The 20189-nt window shown below is 38.6% G+C and overlaps 1 protein-coding gene across 3 annotated transcripts in view; it reads left to right on the plus strand.

Annotated features, from left to right (window-relative positions):
- The window catches only part of Cald1 (caldesmon 1), a 183283-nt gene that overhangs the window by 80984 nt on the left and 82110 nt on the right, over positions 1–20189 (plus strand). For all 3 annotated transcript variants that reach the window (XM_048340258.1, XM_048340260.1, XM_048340259.1), the window contains exon 3: positions 2162–2267. In XM_048340258.1, coding sequence (XP_048196215.1) covers positions 2197–2267 — 71 coding nt within the window. In that variant the 5' untranslated portion in view covers positions 2162–2196. The remainder of the gene's footprint in view (positions 1–2161; positions 2268–20189) is intronic.

Below are 20189 nucleotides of genomic sequence, written 5' to 3' on the forward strand. Positions count from 1 at the left end.
AGGGACAGTACTCAGGCCCTGAGTTCAAGCCCCACGACACACACACACACACACACACACACACACACACACACACACACACATACACACACACACGAAAATGAAAAATATGCCAAAGTAAGAAATAAAAACTGAGGAACAGGAAGACTGAATGGGTAGTAGACAAAGAATTCATGTGGGTAGAGAGCCAATGGGAATGGGAAAAGTGACTACACTATGCTCATGGGTGGATAGACCTGTGGCAAGCTGTTGCATCTTGGGCCAGCTTCATCTCCCTCATCACCTGCAGCAGATGTATAGGTGTAGCAAGGGTTGACAGGCAGTCAGAACACCTGTTTATCTTGGATGAGACAGGAAAACTTTTGAGCATGCTCAACCAGGCTACTAGGCTGCATTAAAACAAGTAAAATAATGTATATCCAGACAGCTCTCTGGCTGTATCTGGTGTGGTCACTATAGTTATTCAAGAAAAGAGTCTACTGCCTCATTGTATCGGCATTTATACCCAAGCTCCCTTTCCACTCATCTCATAGCTGTTTCAGACTCTCTCAGAGCAGGAGCTAGTGCCAACAGAGAGAGATGGGGGGGGGGGAAGACTGTGGCTTGAGGGTCCCCTGTGAGGCTTTCTCTCCACGTTTAAAAATACACACACACACAAAAGAACTCCTTTCTTCCTCGTTAGCACAGTCTTAAGAAGTACTCTTAGTCCGAATGAGAGAAAAAAATCTTACAGTTTTTTAAAACCCCACATAAAAACCAAAATTCGAATTTCTAAAGTTTTGGAAGCAGAGTAAATAAAATCCTGGAAGAGGGAGGTGGGGGGGGGGGTAGGTGGGAGGGAAAGCCAAACATTGCATAGTTTTGTTTTTCTTGGCTAAGGTTTTATTTTTTTGTTTGTGGGTTTTTTTTTTATTGGTTGTTGTTTTTTTTTTTTTAAGAAGAGAAAGAAGCTCTTGAAAATAAAAGAATTTGGCAGTTTATGTTTGTGAATTTATTTATTTGTGTTTGTGAACTGGGTTTCAGAATTGAAGTTTTGCGCGCACACACACACACACACACACACACACATACACGCACACACACGCCATAGCATGATGCCTTTAGGCTTTGACTCTGCCTGCTTTTCTTATGCTGGGCAAATAGCTCATCTCGTGTCCATAGAAAGGGCTGGAAAGAATTTTGTGAAGCGAGAGCTGCAGAGCCCCGGGTTGCGGAGGAAGTGGAGGCCTCCCTCTCCACACAGGAAACAATCTTCAAGCAGGCCTTAAATGCCAGATTCCAGGCCGAGTTTAACTAACCACTGACAGCTCTGTAAACAAAGCGAGGAGAGCCTGCTTCCCCTTTCCTGGTAGTCATTTTAGGTTTGGGGGCTGCAGGGAAATTCTGGAATACTTGATTCCATGGCACAAAAACACAAGGGAAGAAGCCTCCTCATTTGAAAAGCTGGAAAGAGAAGATCTTTCTGGAATTAAAACCATCACAAAGGAGGTAGGAAAGGGTAAAAAACATTTTTTTTTTTAGATGGATTACATCTCAAGAAAGAGCTGGGATTTTTGTGGTTTTTTTTTCAGCTCTGAAGGCAATTTCATCACAATGAAACTGCTTTTGAGAATGCTGTTTCATGGTGCAATGTAGTCACAGTCTCAAGGTTTAGGCTGTTATTAACATTCTGATGGTAGTTACTGTGAGAATATGCAAATGTATCTAGATGCCATATCACTTTAGGTCTCTGTTACTTTTCTTAGTAGCTCTGGGTCCCTTTCTTGCCCTCCTTTTAATTTCTGGTGTCTTTCTCTTTCTTTACTTTTACCTAACTTTTGTGTGGGGTCCCACAAATTACAAAGAACAAAGTCTGTCTGTCAAGTCAGTCCACCAATATTTCTGACTCCTGGTGGCTTTTCTTACAGTGTCTTTTTTTTTCTTTCTTTCTTTCTTTTCCATGTAATCCTGGGATCTTGCTTGTCTCTGATAGTTTTAGGAACAAGGCTAAACCCCACTTAGGGGTCAGAAGCTGATCACTAGCTACCTTATCAGACTTCTAAGGAATTTTTCTGAGGAGTAAAGAAAGATGGAGGGTATGGAAACTGGGAGGGAGGAATCCAGTGCTGAACAAGGCTGCCTGGGACTGATGCTCACTCTGTCTCCTCTTCTTTACATCTAGGCTTTATCTGGGCTCCCTACACCTGAAACCTCACCATGGATGATTTTGAACGTCGCAGAGAACTCAGGAGGCAAAAGAGGGAGGAAATGCGGCTGGAAGCAGAAAGGTAAAGTTGGTCCCTGCTTGTGTTTGATCATTAACAATGCTGGTTTCAGTCCTCCAGACTCTTTCCTCTGAAGGGCATATTGCATGCCACATGGTAAAAGTTCATACAGAAAGTTTTCCTAATGGTTGAGATTATAAACATTACAAGAAGAAAGAGAGAGAAAGAGAGAAGAAAGAAAGGAAAAGAAAAGAGTGTGAAAGAGGTAAAAATAAAGAAAAAGGAGTCAAATAGTTGCTTTTAATCAATGCTTTCCCTGGCAGAATTTTTAATGACAAAGGCAATGTGCGAATTGAGCTTTGAAAATGCACTCATAATATTGAAATGATAGAAAGATGCCAGACATTGAATATTGGAACTTCATCTTCAGCCTAAACAATAAAGACAAAAAGTCCCGCATGAACCTTGTAGCAAGCGTTCCTTCTTCTTAGAAAGGCAAGCCTTAGACTCTCCCTGGTCAAGGTGACTAGCCCCGGTGGTCTGCGCTGCTGGGGAGGCCGTGGGTGTGGTGGGAAGGAGCCCTGCTGTACAAGACCACTGTAGCAGTGGCTTTAAAAGCAGGTTGGGAAATAAAACACTGACTTATGAAATGCAGGCTGTAAACGTGCATCTTAACATTTTATGCCTCGGAGCAATTTAATGCACTTAGAATTAGATGTTCTTCAGAGAAAGCTGATCAGGAATTCAGAATAAGAAACTATGCTCTCACAATCAACTCAGCTTTGCCTCCGAGAAATCCCAGGGAGACAGCCCCATGAACACTGCTCGGAAAGAAATATACTCATTATCTTACCTATGTAACTATAACCTCTCTATACATCACCCTTACTATAAAATTTTTTTTAAAAAATTAAAAGCTACAAAAAAGATGATCCATTCCTTCATGAAGAAAACAACTGAAAACTTGAATCTCTAATAAAAATTAAGAAAAATGAGGGAGGAGGTCACACATTGGACAAGAAATGTATGCACTGCCTTACGTATGAAACTGTAACCCCTCTGTACAGCACTTTGACAATAAAGAAATAAAAAATTTTTTTAAAGAATGCAAAAAATTTTTAATTGAGTGCAAAAACAAAATAGCCATTCATTGATGCCTCATACCTGTAATCCTAGCTACTAAGGAAGTTGAGATTGAAGGATCACAGTTCAAAGCCAGCCCAGGCTGGAAAGTCTGTGAGACTCTTATCTCCAATTAACCAAAAATCTGCAAGTGGAGCTGTAGCTCAAGTGGCATAGATTTAGCTTTGAGCACAAAAGTCCATTGAGAGCATGTGGCCCTGAGTTCAAGTCTCAGTTACTGGCATGCGCGCACACACACACGCACACACACAAATCCAGATGCACGAAACCTGTTGGATGTTTAGGAAAAAGAGTTGGTGTTATGGATCTTGTGTGTTTCTGTTTCACACAAAAGGAAGATGAAGAGATGTAACAAAGGAGTTGCGTGGGATGAAAGTGCGTTGAAGAGTGATGGTCAGTGGACTAGACTCTGTAGATGCAGCACTGCTAGAATTGGTCCTAGAGCAAGGCACTGGCTATGACAATTAAGAACTCATGTATGAGAGTCTTTAGAAAAAGAGAAAGAGAGAGAGTTAGCAAGCCTTTGAGGAGAGAGAAAACTTCCAAGAAATTCCAAAGATTGTAAGCTGAAATGCTGGAAGGAAGACTTCTGCATTGCCCAACATATGAGAATTGGAAAAGACTGTTATTTCTGGGTGACCATGAGAGTCATGTGTAATTTCAGGTAGAAATCACACCCAAAGCGAGATTTCTTCCAAGTACTTTGAGATGGGAAATCTTACCTTTGCTTCTTAAGAAAAAAACAAAAAATTATTAGAGAAGTCAATTTGGATACATGACACCAAATAGTAATGACACAGAACCAAAGGTGGCATCTCAAGGAAGCAGATGTGCCAAGAGTGAGAGGTCATGAAGGGGTTGTGGAATGGGATCATCACAGGAGACAAAATAGCAAGGAATGACTAAGACCCGGGGCTGAGTGGGTGCCCAAGGTTTATAGATAATACCTTGTCCCAATAGAGTACATCTATCATCCTTACAATCCAGTATTCTCATGCCTTTGGTTTTCCTGGGGCCAAAATAGCTTTAAATATTTTAAACAAAATAGCAAACATTGATTAAGTACCAACCAGATCTCTGTCTGTGCTGTGGCTGGAAGAAAACTGTGCTGATTAAAAGATATTATCTTGTGACATGGTAGGAAATCACAGTGTAGGGTGTTCGGGAAATGGGTCAAGTGAAGGCACTGCAGACCTAAGGAGCTAGGCTATGACTCAGGAGGAAAGATGCGGCCATAAAGATATCAAGTTAGATTGCATTTTCCATTTCTTTTCTTTTTATATCAAAAGACAGGGAATGGATATAAGAGGAATGGTAAAACTGACTGGAACCATGCTGCGAGGGAGAGAAATGATCAGATTTCCTCAGGTCCAAGACTTTACCTATGAATTATCCATCACCTACTTGACTGGTTCCTTCCAGGGATGTGTGTGTGTGTGTGTGTGTGTGTGTGTGTGTGTGTGTGTGTGTGTGTGTGATCGATATATAAGGATCTGTCTTCTTTTAATGTTAGTCTTGAACCATATGTATATAGTAAAGCATAGTTAGGAATGCTTAATGACATACATTTATCCTAATCTCGTTTAAATGAGACTTATTTCTGTATTACTGCTTTGTTATATTATATTCCTTCTCTCCTCTCCTATTCCCCCAGAGAGATGTTCATATATATATATATATATATATATATATATATATATATATATATTTACTAACTTTACATTTACATGTTTCAAGCTAAACCTTCTAGTTCTGATATATAGGGTTTGGTAAGCTCATATGCATCCTTCAAAGGTTTTTTTTTTTTTGTTTTTTTTTTAATCTGATGTGATGGGAGTAATGAAGGTCAGGCTTTATGGCCCAGCCAACTTTAATGGGAAAGTGCAGGGTGTGTCCAGGAAACAGATGGCCAGAACCAGAAATCAAGAGCCATCTAAATCCAGGTTCCGATCTGAACACAAAGGGCATTTCTCCCTCCCCCTCTAGCTCTGGACATTGGCTTCCTCGTCTGTCACAGGAGTGGGTATTTTCTCAGGGGGATTAGCAGTATGATTTTTAGTTTCCATTTGTTTGGGTAGTGTCTCCTTGTTTTTTCTTTTTGCTATGACCATATATTAGTTTATTTGAAATCAAATAAATAGTAAGGCAATTTTCCATTTTGGAAAAAATAACTCTGTAGCCCTATACAGTATACTTAGGACCCAATTGGAAGCAATTCCTATTGAATGTAGAAAAAGAAAAGAAAAAAAAAAACTCATTCCAGGTCTAGAATGACAGTAGAATAAATTAGAGAAAATAGAGTAGTTCCACCATTTTAAGGTACAGATCCACTTACGCATTCTCAACATACTTTTATTGAGCATCTCTTTAGCTCCAGCTTCCAAACTTTTTTTGTTGTTTTTGTCGGTTGTGAGGCTTGAACTCAGGGCCTGAGCACTGAACCTTTTTGCTCAAGGCTAGTGCTCTGCCACTTTGTGCCACAGTCTCACTTCTAGTTTTCTAGTGGTTAATTGGAGGTAAGATTCTCACTGACTTTCCTTCTTGGACTAGCTTTGAACTGTGATCCTCAGATCTCTGCCTCCTGAGTAGCTAGGATTACAGGTGTGAGCCACTCACACCTGGACAGAAAACTTTATTTTTATAGTCAAAACTATAATGTATTCCCTGAGACTAGTTTACTCATCACAAAGGACTTCCCATATTTGTGTGCTATACCCCTGTGTCCCTGGACCACCATAGAGAAGTCCATTGACTTTCCTTATCCACAAAAATACCACATTGTTTCAATTTGATGTTACTGAGTTTCGTGTAGGTGTAATTCTGCTTTGCAATGATAATTTAAAACTTATACTCTTGCCAGATGTCATAGCCAACAATGAAAATAATCCAGATTCTTAGATATTTTATTCCTTAGAAATAAAAATGTGTTGTTGTTTTTAAAAAAGATCACGTGAAAAGCTAAGAGCATGATTGGTGCTATGTCACCTTGTGTGCCTGGATTGGCAACTACTCACATCACTCATTCAGAGTGAGTTCAGTTCCAATAATTTTGCTTTCCAGTAACCATGACAACAAACCTACTTCAGTGAGAACATCCTTTTCTTCTTTGTCTTACTCATGATCCTGTACAAATTTCGTATTCACCTTGTCCTGGCCCTTCAGGTAGCTTTCTTGATCTAAACTTTCTGAGACAAGCCCTTCAAATTTTCTCAACATTGAAGACTATTTTATTTGTCTATACAAATACAAACAATATGTATTTGATATTCAATATCTATATAATACCTATAAATAGGTATAGGTATTAAATATCTATACAATACTAGATCCTACACCAAACTGTAAAGACCAGTGGTCATTGATAGCAACAGTGGGCCATCTCCTAGATGGATTAATAACCAAAAGAGGAAGAAAACTATATCAATAGACAGAAGTATAGATGTGATTATCAGTGAAAATTCTTTTTTGGGGGGAAGGAAGGTCAGTCATGGGATTTGAACTCAGGGCCTGAGCCTCTTTGTGCTCAATGCTAGCACTCTACCGCTTTGAGCCAAGCACTACTTCCAGTTTTCTGGTGGCTAATTGGAGATGAGAATCTCAAGACTTTTCTACCCGGGCTGGCTTTGAACCACAATCCTCAGATCTCAACATCCTGAATAATTAGGATTACAGGAATGAGCCACTGGTAACTGGCTAGTGAAAATTCTTAAAGCCTTACTTCTAAAATATACTGTCCACATCTCAAACCAAACTACTATTAATCAATGGTCTATTTGAGTAAATATACAAAAATTTTAGTTTTGCTGCTTTTATTGTCCACCAGTCTCGCAAGAGTAAAACATTACATAGATACATTCTGTTTCCCTTTTTTGTTCCTATCTTTTATTGCAAACTTTCTTACTCTTTTGCTTCTGTATTCTTTATATATTTCCCCCAGAAACGTGTGCATCTCTTGAACACTTGATTCGTTGCTCTTTCTCTTTGTACTACCAACCTCTATCCTCTGGATTATGTGCACACATGCATTTATATCATCATAAAGACAGAAGGATACAGACATCTTCAGAGAGGTCAGATCTATCTTCCTATTTAACAAGTTGAAAATAGCTATAGACCTTTATTAAGGCATCTCATAAATATGGGACAGTCATGTCACCAGCATTACATATGCCCAAGAGGCATATGTATGTTCAATATAGATGAAAGAACACCAAGAGAGGTATCATGATCAGTATAGCTCAGCAGCTACAGACATAGAATTTACCATTAAGCAGCTGCAGTGTCCAGTCCCAGGTCTGCCAATTAATATTAGTTACTGGCCTTAATACATTATTAAGATTACCTATCTTCTCCTTCCTCCTATATAATGGAAATATTTACATATATAGAGGAAATACATACATTATATTATATTTATGTATTTGTATATAATACATCATATTTATAATATATAGATATGGTATACAACATGTAATATATAATAGTAAATATGGACTATATGTTATGTATAATATATAAATATATTAAAATAAATAAATACATTATATATTACATATAAATATATAAGAGAAACAGAAATATCCATCTCACTGGGTTTTTTTTTTAAGTTTTACTTATTTATTTTCTGGCATCGTTTCTCGTTTTGTTTTGGGTTTTTTTTGGGGGGGGGGTTTGGCCAGTCCTGGGCCTTGGACTCAGGGCCTGAGCACTGTCCCTGGCTTCTTTTTGCTCAAGGCTAACACTCTACCACTTTAGCCACAGCCACTTCTGGCCTTTTCTATATATGTGGTGCTGAGGAATCGAGCCCAGGGCTTCATGTATAGAAGGTGAGCATCCTTGCCGCTAGGCCATATTCCCAGCCCCTCCCTGAGTTTTGTGGGGATAAAAAAAGAGAATACCTGAAAGTAATAACACAGTGCTGACCATCTAATAGGCATTCAATAAATAATACTCTTACTTCTTATTACCTAATTGAATTCACTACAACACAGAATGAAAAAGCAACATTTTTAAAAAAAATCTCTTTAGCTAGGTGCTAGTGGCTCATGCCTGTAATCTTAGCTCTTCAGGAGGCTGAGAGCTAAGAACTGCAATTTGAAACCAGCCTAGGCAGAAAAAAATCCAAGACTTTTATCTCCAGTTACCCAGCAAAGAGCCAGAAATGGTGGTGTGGCTTGAGTGGTAGAGTACCAGCCTTGAGTGGAAAAAAAGCTAAGCAGAGTGCAAGATCCTAAGTTTCAGCCCCAGTATCAGCACGCGTGCGCGCACGCACGCACACACACACGGTAGGTAGGTAGGTAGATGATAGATATCCATAGACAGACAGATAGATAGGTGATAGATAATATATCGCAGAAGGAACAAGAACTGTGGGCCAGAGAGAGACCAGGATTTGCCTTTGAGTAGCGTCATGAGGGAGTGTGTCTTAGGCAGAAGAGGTAATGCCTACTCCAGCTGAGCTGTCCTTTCTCCTTGGCAGAAAGGGTTTTGACGCTTTGTCTTATCTTTTGAGAAACTTCCAGTGATGGTTTTTTATCCAGGAGGAGCTAGTCAGTGGATGTACTTTACCTGACACGGGGCTGGCTTTCAAGCAAGCAACAAGCAGCTCTCACTTTTCAAGCCACGGACTCATGACATTCCCAGCATACACTGCCCATACCCAATGCCCATACCCAATGCCAGCTTGCTTTCCCATCAGAAGAAAGGTCTCTATTGTGGAGCTGCGTTATCAGATTCAGAGGCTCTGACATAAATAAAGGCAATGAAAACACTCTTGCTGTTGTCCTCATTCATACATTTTTATGGGCTTCTGAAATATCCCCAAGATTAGACATTTGAAAGTAAATATTTTCACTGCGCTAGAAAAACAAGCAGTGTTTTGTTTTGTTTTGTTTTCCAATCTATTGAGTTCACAAAATCTCCTTCCAGACCTGTATGGCTAACACTTGTTTTTACATGATTTAAGAGCAATAGTAGAATAATCAAGGATTATACAACATACAAGCACACGCAAAAACACTTATTCAAAAATGCTTCAATCATGACCTTGAGATTTTCAGATTAAAAAAAAACTTTTCAAATGCAAGTTTATTATTTTATAATCAAAACCTCATTTTCCATTAGGAAGTTAAATAAACAAAGTGTTCCTTTGAAACAACCTAAATCATTCAAGTACTTAGGTATGCTTAAAACTTCCCTTCAGTTCTTTTGGAAAATTGATTATTCCTTGGGGACATAAAGGTTAGCCTCCGGTAACTAATTTTCTTTTTGGCTTTAAAGTAAAAGTGTTTTTGTTGTTGTTTTGGTACCAGTACTGAGTCTTAAACTTAGAACCCCTACGCTTTTTTGCTCAAGTCTAGTGCGCTACTACTTGAGCCACAGCTCCACCTCTGGCTTTTTCATGGTTAATTGGAGATGGGAGTCTCATGGACTTGCCCACCTAGGCTGGCTTTGAACTGTGATTCTCAGATATCAACCTTCTCAGTAGCCAGGATTACGTTCTTGAGCCACCAGCAGGAAGTTTTTCTAGTACTTGATTTTCTAGTACTTGATTTGAAAAAGATTTAAAAATATGTCTCTAAGGATTTTACATCTATTTGATATGATTTTGGTCCAATCCAACTTGACTGCAGGAACATAGACTAAATGGGATGGATAATTTCTACCTATAGAATATTTATTTGGATCCAGCCACAGAAGAATAAAATACATATGGTCATTTACATCCCTTTTCTCTAGTTCTTTTTCCTGTCTGTCACTGGAAATTAACAGTATTTTTACCCATTAATAGATAAAGATGATGTTCCTAGACTCATTTCTACTAACCTAACAATGCCTCTGATGCTATACAGCTCAATGGAGCAGCAGAAGTTAGTGGCACTTTTTCAGTGACTACACCTAAATTTTTAGTATCAAAGAATTGGCCATCTAGATTCTTTAGGGGCCCCACATACTGAGCTTTGATTTCCTCCTCATCTGGGAAAAGTATGGCATAAAGGTGAATTGATGTCCCCCAAGTAGTAATAAGGTTTTCTCTAAAGTCTTCATATATAACCATTATAAGTTCCCAGTCCTGAGCTACCTAGAGAAAGGCAGAGATAAAATTATAATTCAGGTGATGAGGTGTGACAGACCAGGATTCAGATTCTGACTGAGACAGTTGCTGCTTGTTACCCTGGCAAGTTACGTAAGCCTTTCTTGCTTCTATTTCTTAGACAATAGATAAATGAGTCTCATAGCAAGCGTAATGATAAAGCCAACTGATCCACATAGAAAACTCAAGACAATGACACATAGTATAAGCTCAATGAATGTTAGATACTATAATTACAAATTAATTCTTTAGTAAGGTTTCAGTACAAAGCATAATTTTACTGAATATGAATTTTATATCTCTACCCGCTCAGACTTTATGATTTGCTAAATAAGTTTTTTTTCCATATAGTGACCTTCCTCTCCCTGTTGTCAGTTTTTTAAAAAAAAATCTGCAAATAGGTATATAAGAGAGTTACAATTTAATATGCCCATTTATATGTCCTGTAATGATCTTGATACTTGTTAAGATACTGAGGTTGGAAAATAATTCAATATTTTAGCTGGCCACATCTAAGTTTGTCATGTACATACAACTGTTGTATGAAGATTTCAAAATCACATCAAAATCATCTCAGAAACATACAGATAGTCTTCAATGTAATTACTTATATGTCCTTTATTTAAAAGGTAGTATCTGAAATATCAGAATTTCATCTTAAAAACCCAATGAACTGACCAAGAATTGTTCTTAAGTGGAAATAAGCATGTCAAAGTTATCAGTATTTAGAAGATGATAAACTATCTGTTTTTAAATGTTAACCATATGCCAAGTTCTAGGTTGTATTTTATATATTTACATATATATGTACATACATATATATAGTCAAAATTCTGCGACCCAAATACTATTATCTCTGTTCTACAGTTGAGATATCCCATGAGGCTGAATATTCCAGTAACGTTTTTATTTCATTAACAAGGGAGCACTCCACTTCTGCCTGCCTGTCCCAAATCTCAAAACCTTTCCACTGTAACAAATCAAGCAATGGAATGTTTCAAGTTTCAATGAGTATGTTGGTGGAAGGTCTATCACCTCTATAAGGACAAAATAACTTCCCATTCAGAGTAGTTATGTGGTAGCAGACTGACTAAAGAGCACTGGGCCATTTAAACTGTTCTTTGTGCTTATCCCAGTAGTTGTTTACCTGTATGGAAACAGTCGTTGTTTCCGTTGTCCTCAAAGAATCTCCTAGGTTGTTCTCATTTCACAGAAAAATGAAATTAGGGAGATCAGGTTTTCCCCTTGAGCCACCGAAGGCTGTTGGCATGACTATTTTCACACTGCACTGGATTTTCCTCCCATTAAACTCTATTCACCATCAGGGCAGAAACTTGGTCCCATCATTCATTACTTACACAGACTCGAGGCTGCCTGACCTTCTGGGACTGTCCTTTGCACTGGAATGTTACTCAGTCATTTTGAGACCACACATTACTCTGAGCCTCTGATGCAAGTGATTGACCCGTGTCCAAAAGAAATACACAACGTGCAACCACCAAAATGTGGGAGCTGTTCTCCATGATGAACCTCCATGATGACCTTCACCTAAGGACCTCTCCTTCCCTCCCTGCCCTCCCAGGCCCTATGAACTCCAGGCCGATCAATCCCTGATCTGATGAGTTTTAAGTTTCATCTTACATAGGAAGAAACTTAGGGTAGGGAGGCTGTCTACTGCAGGACTTCCTAACTAAGCTGAGCCAGAGCCTGCTTGAGCAGTATAGACCCCCATAGATCTTGCTGTCTGCCCATGCTATTGCTTTAGAAAATGGAGGATTCTTTTGGGAAGCATATATACTACAATACAATACACATCAGACTTTTTTTTTTTTTAGCTTCTAGGTATTTCCAAATAAAAGGGGATTAGGTCAGATTATAGTGAGTAAAACAAAAAAGGAACATAAGCAGAGAGGCAAACCTCTTCGTTATTAGACTCCATTATTAGAGTCAAGAAGAAGGGGAAAACCTGGTGATTTTCAAACTCAAATCCTATTTTACACTGGTTTTGAAAGTATTTTACTTGACATTTATTTCCTTAAACAAAGCTTGCCTATAGGACTAAGTTATAAGGCGTTCTCCACCCTTACCACTTTTGTTTTTCCAAACACATCAAAAGATTATTCTCTCTAAATATGGAAAAGATAAGAACTGTTGTGATTCCTTACAGGGATATTCCTATTTCATCTATATTACTACTGTCTTTGGGGAGAATATGGCAGATCTGTAGTGAGACGAAGACAGTTGCCTTCCTGGGAATAGGGTCTAGGGTCACACAGATCTGGCTAGATCACAAAGGGTTAAGTCTACTAGAAGACTCTCCAACCCCATGGCTGTCCTCATGGTCTTCTCCTAAGATATCATGGAGACAATAAAACACCATTTACATAGCATTCCTAGAACACCATTAGTGTTCAGTGTTACCTGTTATCTGTTAGCTTTCCCTAGGCTAGAGGACATGGTTTTTAAAAAAAAAGGCGCTATCAGGGAAGTCCTCTCTTAGGTCATCTCCCAGGGAACCGAGCCTTTTGGTAGCTGCCTTTTAGGGTGTCACTGAACAAGGCACTGTGTCAAGGCACACGTCACCAGATGGCCTGCTATGTAATCTCTGCTCTTGTTTCAATTCTGCTTTAGCAGCAGAAAGTGAGGAGAGAATCATGGACATGAATGCCTCCACCCTGAAAAGAAAAAGCACCCATTACTAGTATTAGCATGAGTAATTATCTTTTTTAAACTTTCCTACTTGCTTAAAATTGAGACATAAACATAAGATCCTGAAATATTTAGCATATCAACGTCTTTTCATCTCAATTATATGTACTGATATAATATGCAAATTTAAGTATATATTCCAAGTAGTCTTTTGCCTTATGAAATTATTATTTTGCTTTTCTGTATTACATGATCTATGGTTTTAATACTATTAAAGCAACAATCAGAAGCCTCTTGGCACCAGAAGTATATACAAATAGTACACTTATTACTAATGATACAGTTATATGCCTAATCTTTGCCAAGCAATTTTGATTCATTTTATTCTAAATGATGGATACAGCCAGGTGCCAGTGGCTTATGCCTATAATCCTACCTACTCAGGAGGCTGAAATCTGAGTATCATGGTTTGAAACCAGCCTGGGCAGGAAAGTTGGTGAGACTCTTATCTCTAATAAGCTACAAAAAAAAAGCCAGAAGTGGAGCTGTGGCTCAAATGGTAGGGTGTTAGTTAGCCTTAGGCAAAAGAAGTTCAGGAACAGTGCCCAGGCCCTGAGTTTAAGTCCCAGGATCTCCCCAAAGAAAACCCTAACACATGCAAAGTAATATGATATAATACATGCAGAAGTCCTAAAGCATCAAAATGTGTACCCCAGGACTTTGTCACTCGGTATAAGAACTAAAATATTTCCAATGCCATTGAAACCTCCATCAGCCCCCCTCCCATCCTTTACCTGGATTGTTCTGTCCACATATGCAAGAGTGTCCTGAGCAACTCACTTATTTATTTATTTATTTTTTCCAGTCCTGGGGCTTGGACTCAGGGCCTAAGCACTGTCCCTGGCTTCTCTTTGCTCAAGGCTAGCACTCTACCACTTGAGCCACAGCACTACTTCTGGCCTTTTCTATACATGTGGTGCTGAGGAATCAAACCCAGGGCTTCATGTATGCAAGGCAAGCACTCTACCACTAGTCCATATTCCCAGCCCCAACAACTCATTTATTTTTAAAACAAAATTCTGCATGGACTAACTTGAGTTTAGGTGACAGCCATTCTAGGACCCTGTAATAGGACATTCCAATTTTTCCCCCTAACTTTCAGATAATGTTGTTAATTTGAACACCCGTCCCCGAGGGAGCAAGAAATTTGCCTTTGTCAGCTCACAAGGCTAAAGGAGGGCTGGGAATATGGCCTAGTGGCAAGAGGGCTTGCCTCAGATACATGAAGCCCTGGGTTCAATTCCTCAGCACCACATATATAGAAAACGGCCAGAAGTGGCACTGTGACTTGAGTGGTAGAGTGCTAGCCTTGAGCAAAAAGAAGCCAGGGACAGTGCTCAGACCCTGAGTTCAAAGTCCAGGACTGGCAAGAAAAAAAAAAAAAAAGGACTAAAGGAGTCCTTCAACTGGGAGGGAACCTGAGCAAACTATTCAGTAATACAAGGCAAAGAACTCTCACTGAGGCAGTGAAAATGTAATGAAGGCTATGATGTGTTGAGCCTATCTCTTCTACCCTTTGAATTTCCCCAGCAGGGATGCGAACTCTGAATTTATGCAGTCATTAGACTAGGCAGACAAGAACAATTACAGAATCTTCCAGAATCATAGTCAAGAAAAATCTACCTTATTTACTTTGAAGATCTTAACCTTTATCATCCCCAAAGTCCTTAACAGGAAAGAACTTGGGGGCATGGAACAGGAACTTGCTGGAAGGGTATGGTAGCTGGGCAAGTGGCTTCTCATTCAGCTGTGAGGAAGGTTATAGTTGTGTACATATTTTGTGACTAGAATCTATTCTTTTCCTCTAGTCTCCCATGTAATAAACGATGTTTATTGGCAGTTGGAAAAATGATTTTAGTCTCTCATATTATGAATTCATTTCTCTATTTTTGAATTTTTAATTGCTTATTCAACACCATAGTAAAGCATACCATTGAAGTATTTATAAAGGATTTGATTAGCATGTTAAATGTATAAGCTACATTAAACACTAGAGTATACAACTCGGTAAAACTTTTTTTTTTTTTTTTTTTGGCCAGTCCTGGGGCTTGGACTCAGGGCCTGAGCACTGTCCCTGGCTCCTTTTTGCTCAAGGCTAGCACTGTGCCACTTGAGCCACAGCGCCACTTCTGGCCATTTTCTGCATATGTGGTGCTGGGGAATTGAACCCAGGGCCTCATGTATACGAGACAAGCACTCTTGCCACTAGGCTATATCCCCAGCCCTTGGTAAAACTTTTTAAATAACTCTAGAAACATTCACTTACATTGATGAGCCAATTTCATCACCATAAGTCATTTTTCTTTCTTCTTCTTCCTTTTTTTTTTTTTAATAAAATAAGCTTCTAATGTTTTGTCAGTCTGGTGAAAGCTACATGGTGTACTTGACCAGTTTATTTTGAAGCAGAATTTCTTTAAAAATATTTCATAATGTATACTAGCCTTCCTTCTCGTTAGTCCAGATTAGTGAGATCTAACAGTACACATTGAGATTAGCACCAATGAGCAAAGTTTAAAAATGTGAGGGTTTAATTTTCCATTTTAACAACTCCCCACTTCACATACAGTTCCTTTGTTGGAATAAAAATCTTGGTAAAGTACACATCAGCCACTATAAATAGCAGCTATAAGGCTGCGCATCCAGGAGTACCTCCAGAATGTATTTTAAAGCCCACTTTGTTTAGAACAGGAAATTCTTCTGATGCTCATATTTTCCACTGAGGTGACAGGGACTGTCCCATGTCACATCTTCGCTGGCCTCCATTTTCCAACTGTGCCTTTTAAGAATTCAACTGATAGATTCCAGAAGATTGCTCAATGTGTGCTTTTTTTTTTTTTCTCCCCTAAGGCTAGCCTGGGTCTTATACTCCAGGGGGAATTTCCCATAGTTCTTGGAGCCCTCCAAATGAAAGCTAGCAAACTCCCAGAACCAGCATCGGGCAACTAGGTAATGAAAGAATCCTTTCTTTCTGCAGCTTTGTAGCTCTAATGTGCCTGTTTTGAAGACCAGCAGTCAACCCATTTTTTTCATTCTCACAGAAAACCTTGCCCTGTTGATACGTCTTTTTGGGGGGAGGGACTCAAGAGATTAATACAGAAAGTAACTGAGCAGGAAGTAAGTGAGCAAATGAACAGCATGAGATGGTGGGTTAGCAGGATAATTCAATGATAAGAAGTGTCATCAAGTACCATAGAGCCGCATCTTTTGCAAGGTGTGATTGGCAGCTACAGATGTGTACCTCTGTCTGCTCTTTCCTTAAGCGATTCCATTCTTCAACCAAATGGCTCTGTAACCTTTTTAGGGTGGGCCCATTCTGCAGAGCCAATATTCTCTCATCATATCTCCTTTGAGGAAGAAGAGAAAACAATCACTATTAAAAGGCCTTGGAAAAAATGGAGTGCTATAAGTGATACTTGGGACCTTTCTTGTGGCTACCCTGTCTTTTCTATTCAAGAAAGCTGAAATGTGTATTCTCTCAGCTGGTATCTTCATGCTACATCCTGATTACTCGGGATTTTCATTATCACAGAGATTCAGTAGATGTCGAACTAAGCAAAATGGAGTTGGTATGTTTGCTTCTTCTAAAAACTCAAAGCAGGCAAAATCACAGTTCCCTAATCTCTCAGTTCAATTGGAACCTGTGTATCAAGGCAGAACTTTGTGAAATGTGCTACTGTGTTTAAGAAGAAGCCGAAAATGTCAGCAGCCTTTAGGGGCAGCCTCTTTGCACAGAGGCCAGAACCTTTCCTGGTTGAATTTTCAAGCTATGGAATTTTGTTTCTTTGTCTTCCATGGAGAGATGAAGAGTCAATCTCACAAATTCCTCTGCTTATTAAAGATAATTAGGCCTTTGCATCATATATTTCTGGCCATTTATGTTTATTTAGTTGCATAATGGGGGCAAATTGTTTTATTAAAGGAAGAGTTAAGTCTCTTTTGTTGGCTTTTTTGTGATAGAACTCATCCTCAGTATTATTTGTGATTGGTATCTGCATTGTAAAATCAGATAATCATCAAATTACAGGGTTCAGACCAAGCTCTCAAGAGTCCAACAATAAGCAACTCTATAATCAAAACTTTCTGTAATGAAAAACCAAGTATAGGGTGGGGAAGAGTAAAATGCCCCAGTTAATCCCAGAAGAAAAAGATATTGGTAGGGCCAACCTCAAGCTGAGATTGTCATTTCTTTCTGAAACAGAGTGTGGAACAGGTAAGTTGGGTTGAAAGTTTAGACACTAAAGGATGGATTGATTTCTAGCATTTGGGTACAATGATGGACCCAGAAAAAGATACGAACAAAATTAATAAAAATGCATTCAAACTCAGACCGTTTCTTTTTACAGTAATAAACATTTTTTGTTATTTTTATACATAGTTCATATAGCTCAAAGCCTATCACTTGGACAAAGGAGAAAGGGTATTTTTATACTCATTTTATCTGTGACAAAAGTATACCTTTTGGTTAGTTTGTTAGCATAAAACTATTAGTAAGATAAACTTAGTGAACTGGAACTCACAACAGAATAGCCTCTTAATTTCTAGCTTCATTTTTAATTCTTAGAACCACTGGGAAAGTGTCAGAAGGAAAGATAATTTGAAGCTATCCTAGAAAGACTCTGAATTCCAAAATACCTAGGAGAGGTCTCAGATTACTTCAGTCCCCTCTATTTTTCAACATTTTGGTAAGCTATGTTCATATTTCATATCTTTGGCTTTCAAATTTGAAGTGACTGCTACCCTTTTGAATAGCATCATCTACTTTATTTTCTTTGTTGTCTTCCTGAGGTCTTAAAATTAAAATGTTTTCCAGATGACTTCTGGCTTTTCAATGAGAAGAATGAAAATGATTTTTTATAAAATGTTTTCCCTAAAAACTCCTGTCTGGTTTTCTTCTATCAATGAATGAACAACAACAACAACAACTAAAAAAGAGCTCATTTGATTTTTCCTTCTTTAATTCTAGTAAGAGTTTGACTTTTATTGCTCAATAACTTTAAAGTAAAATAGCACTAGAATGCTGAAAATCTTTTTATTCCCCTAGTTGATTTGTAATCACTTGCCTTAGGCTGTCAGATAAGAAGCCCAAGAATTTGACACAAATATTTCTGAGGAATTCATCACATAAGAATCAAATTGTGGGCTGGGAATATGGCCTAGTGGTAGAGTGCTTGCCTCCTATACATAAAGTCCTGGGCTCAATTCCTCAGCACCACATATATAGAAAAGGCCAGAAGTGGCGCTGTGGCTCAAGTGGTAGAGTGCCAGCCTTGAGCAAAAAGAAGCCAGGGACAGTGCTTAGGCCCTGAGTCCAAACCCCAAGACTGGCAAAAGAAGAAGAAGAAGAAGAAGAAGAAGAAGAAGAAGAAGAAGAAGAAGAAGAAGAAGAAGAAGAAGAAGAAGAAGAAGAAGAAGAAGAAGAAGAAGAAGAAGAAGAAGAAGAAGAAGAAGAAGAAGAAGAAGAAGAAGAAGAAGAAGAAGAAGAAGAAGAAGAAGAAGAATCAAATTGTGCTTGCATTGCAGACTAAATCTAACTGTAATTTATTACATTAGTAAATATAAGAATCATAAATTTGAATGTCTAAGAAGATGTCCACACAAATTCCCAGCCTAAATCTAGGGTCATCACCAGGCATCTCGAAAGAGCCAAATGAAGCAGACTGGATTTGTTGGGTCGTGCAACATGAGATGTGCTATCTCCCTGGGCAAGGTGTTTCCTGGCATCTCCCTGGGTTTGGGAGACATGGTCCTATGATGAGCTTACCTCCCTTTGCTCTGACTCCACACTCAGGAAGTAGTCTCTCTGCAGCTTCCTGGTGTTGCAGGTTACAGAATGGGAGATGGCCTGGCTGGGAATTGAGAGCTCCCAAGTGAGATGCCACCCATGCCTTCTTAGTTGATTGCCATTGTGAGGTATACATCAATCTGTCTTATGCAGGGGTTTTCCTGAGACCTATGGCCTCTAGAACTCCCAACATCTAGTTTCTGGTGGAGAGCAGTTTCTAGATGCTGTACCATGAATGCCCAGAGGGTCACTCTGTGGAAGCTTTGTAAGAACTAGCCAATGGGCCTTCTTGCAGTATCTTACCCCATTATTGTTCCTCTTTTTGTCTATAAGCTGGGCCATCTGCTATATCCCTACCAGAATTCTAGGCTGTATCGGTATAAAGTAGATATTAGAATATAACCCCTCTGGAAAGAAAAAAAATATGTAAAACTGTGTATAGGCATATATACATATATGTGTGTATATATGATCATGTGCTGCTCATGATATACCATACAAAATAGGACAATATTTAATACCTGTATAATGACATTTATAATTATATAAAATATTATTTATGTAACATGAATAAGAAGCACAAAAACCGAATAATCTAATATAGAATAGATGGCCATTTCTCCAACAATAGGAACAGATATGCTTTAAGCCAGATCTGACTTTAAAAAAAAATAAAGAAATTAATATTTTGAACCCTTATATGGTATCACTGGAAAAAAAATCTGGATGTGATTAGAACCATAAAAGTCATGTGTAAATTTGATAGCCAGATGCATAAATGGATACCAGCAAATATATTTATGGTTTTGGAAGTGGTTAGGTACTTTGCATAAAAGTGATGCACAATGGAAATTATGTGGCTTATGAATTACTATACTTCCTTTGAAGACTTGATCTTCTTTTCTTCATTAGAATATATCCTTAAAGTCCCTGTGACAATTTGTTGACTCCTTCACAAATCTATATTCTAAAATATGTCTCTACATCCAATGCTTGCATTGGATAGAAGTCCTGCATACATTCCTTTCATAGAATCCTGCAAAGCAGGTATTTCTATTATTTTAACTGAAACTAGATCCAGTGTTTTGTAGCAGCCATTCATTTATCCATTCATTCATTCATTCATTCATTCAAGAAAATGTTGCTCCGGCTCTATTATTCCCAAGCACTGTTTCAAGCTGATTTTGAGGTTGTTTTGAAGCTTGAAGAACGAGAGCTATAGGCATGATATGTTTGTTTGTTTGTTTTAAGAAAACAG

The sequence above is a fragment of the Perognathus longimembris genome, chromosome 2 (assembly GCF_023159225.1).
Source record: "Perognathus longimembris pacificus isolate PPM17 chromosome 2, ASM2315922v1, whole genome shotgun sequence".
NCBI classification, from domain to species: Eukaryota; Metazoa; Chordata; class Mammalia; order Rodentia; family Heteromyidae; genus Perognathus; species Perognathus longimembris.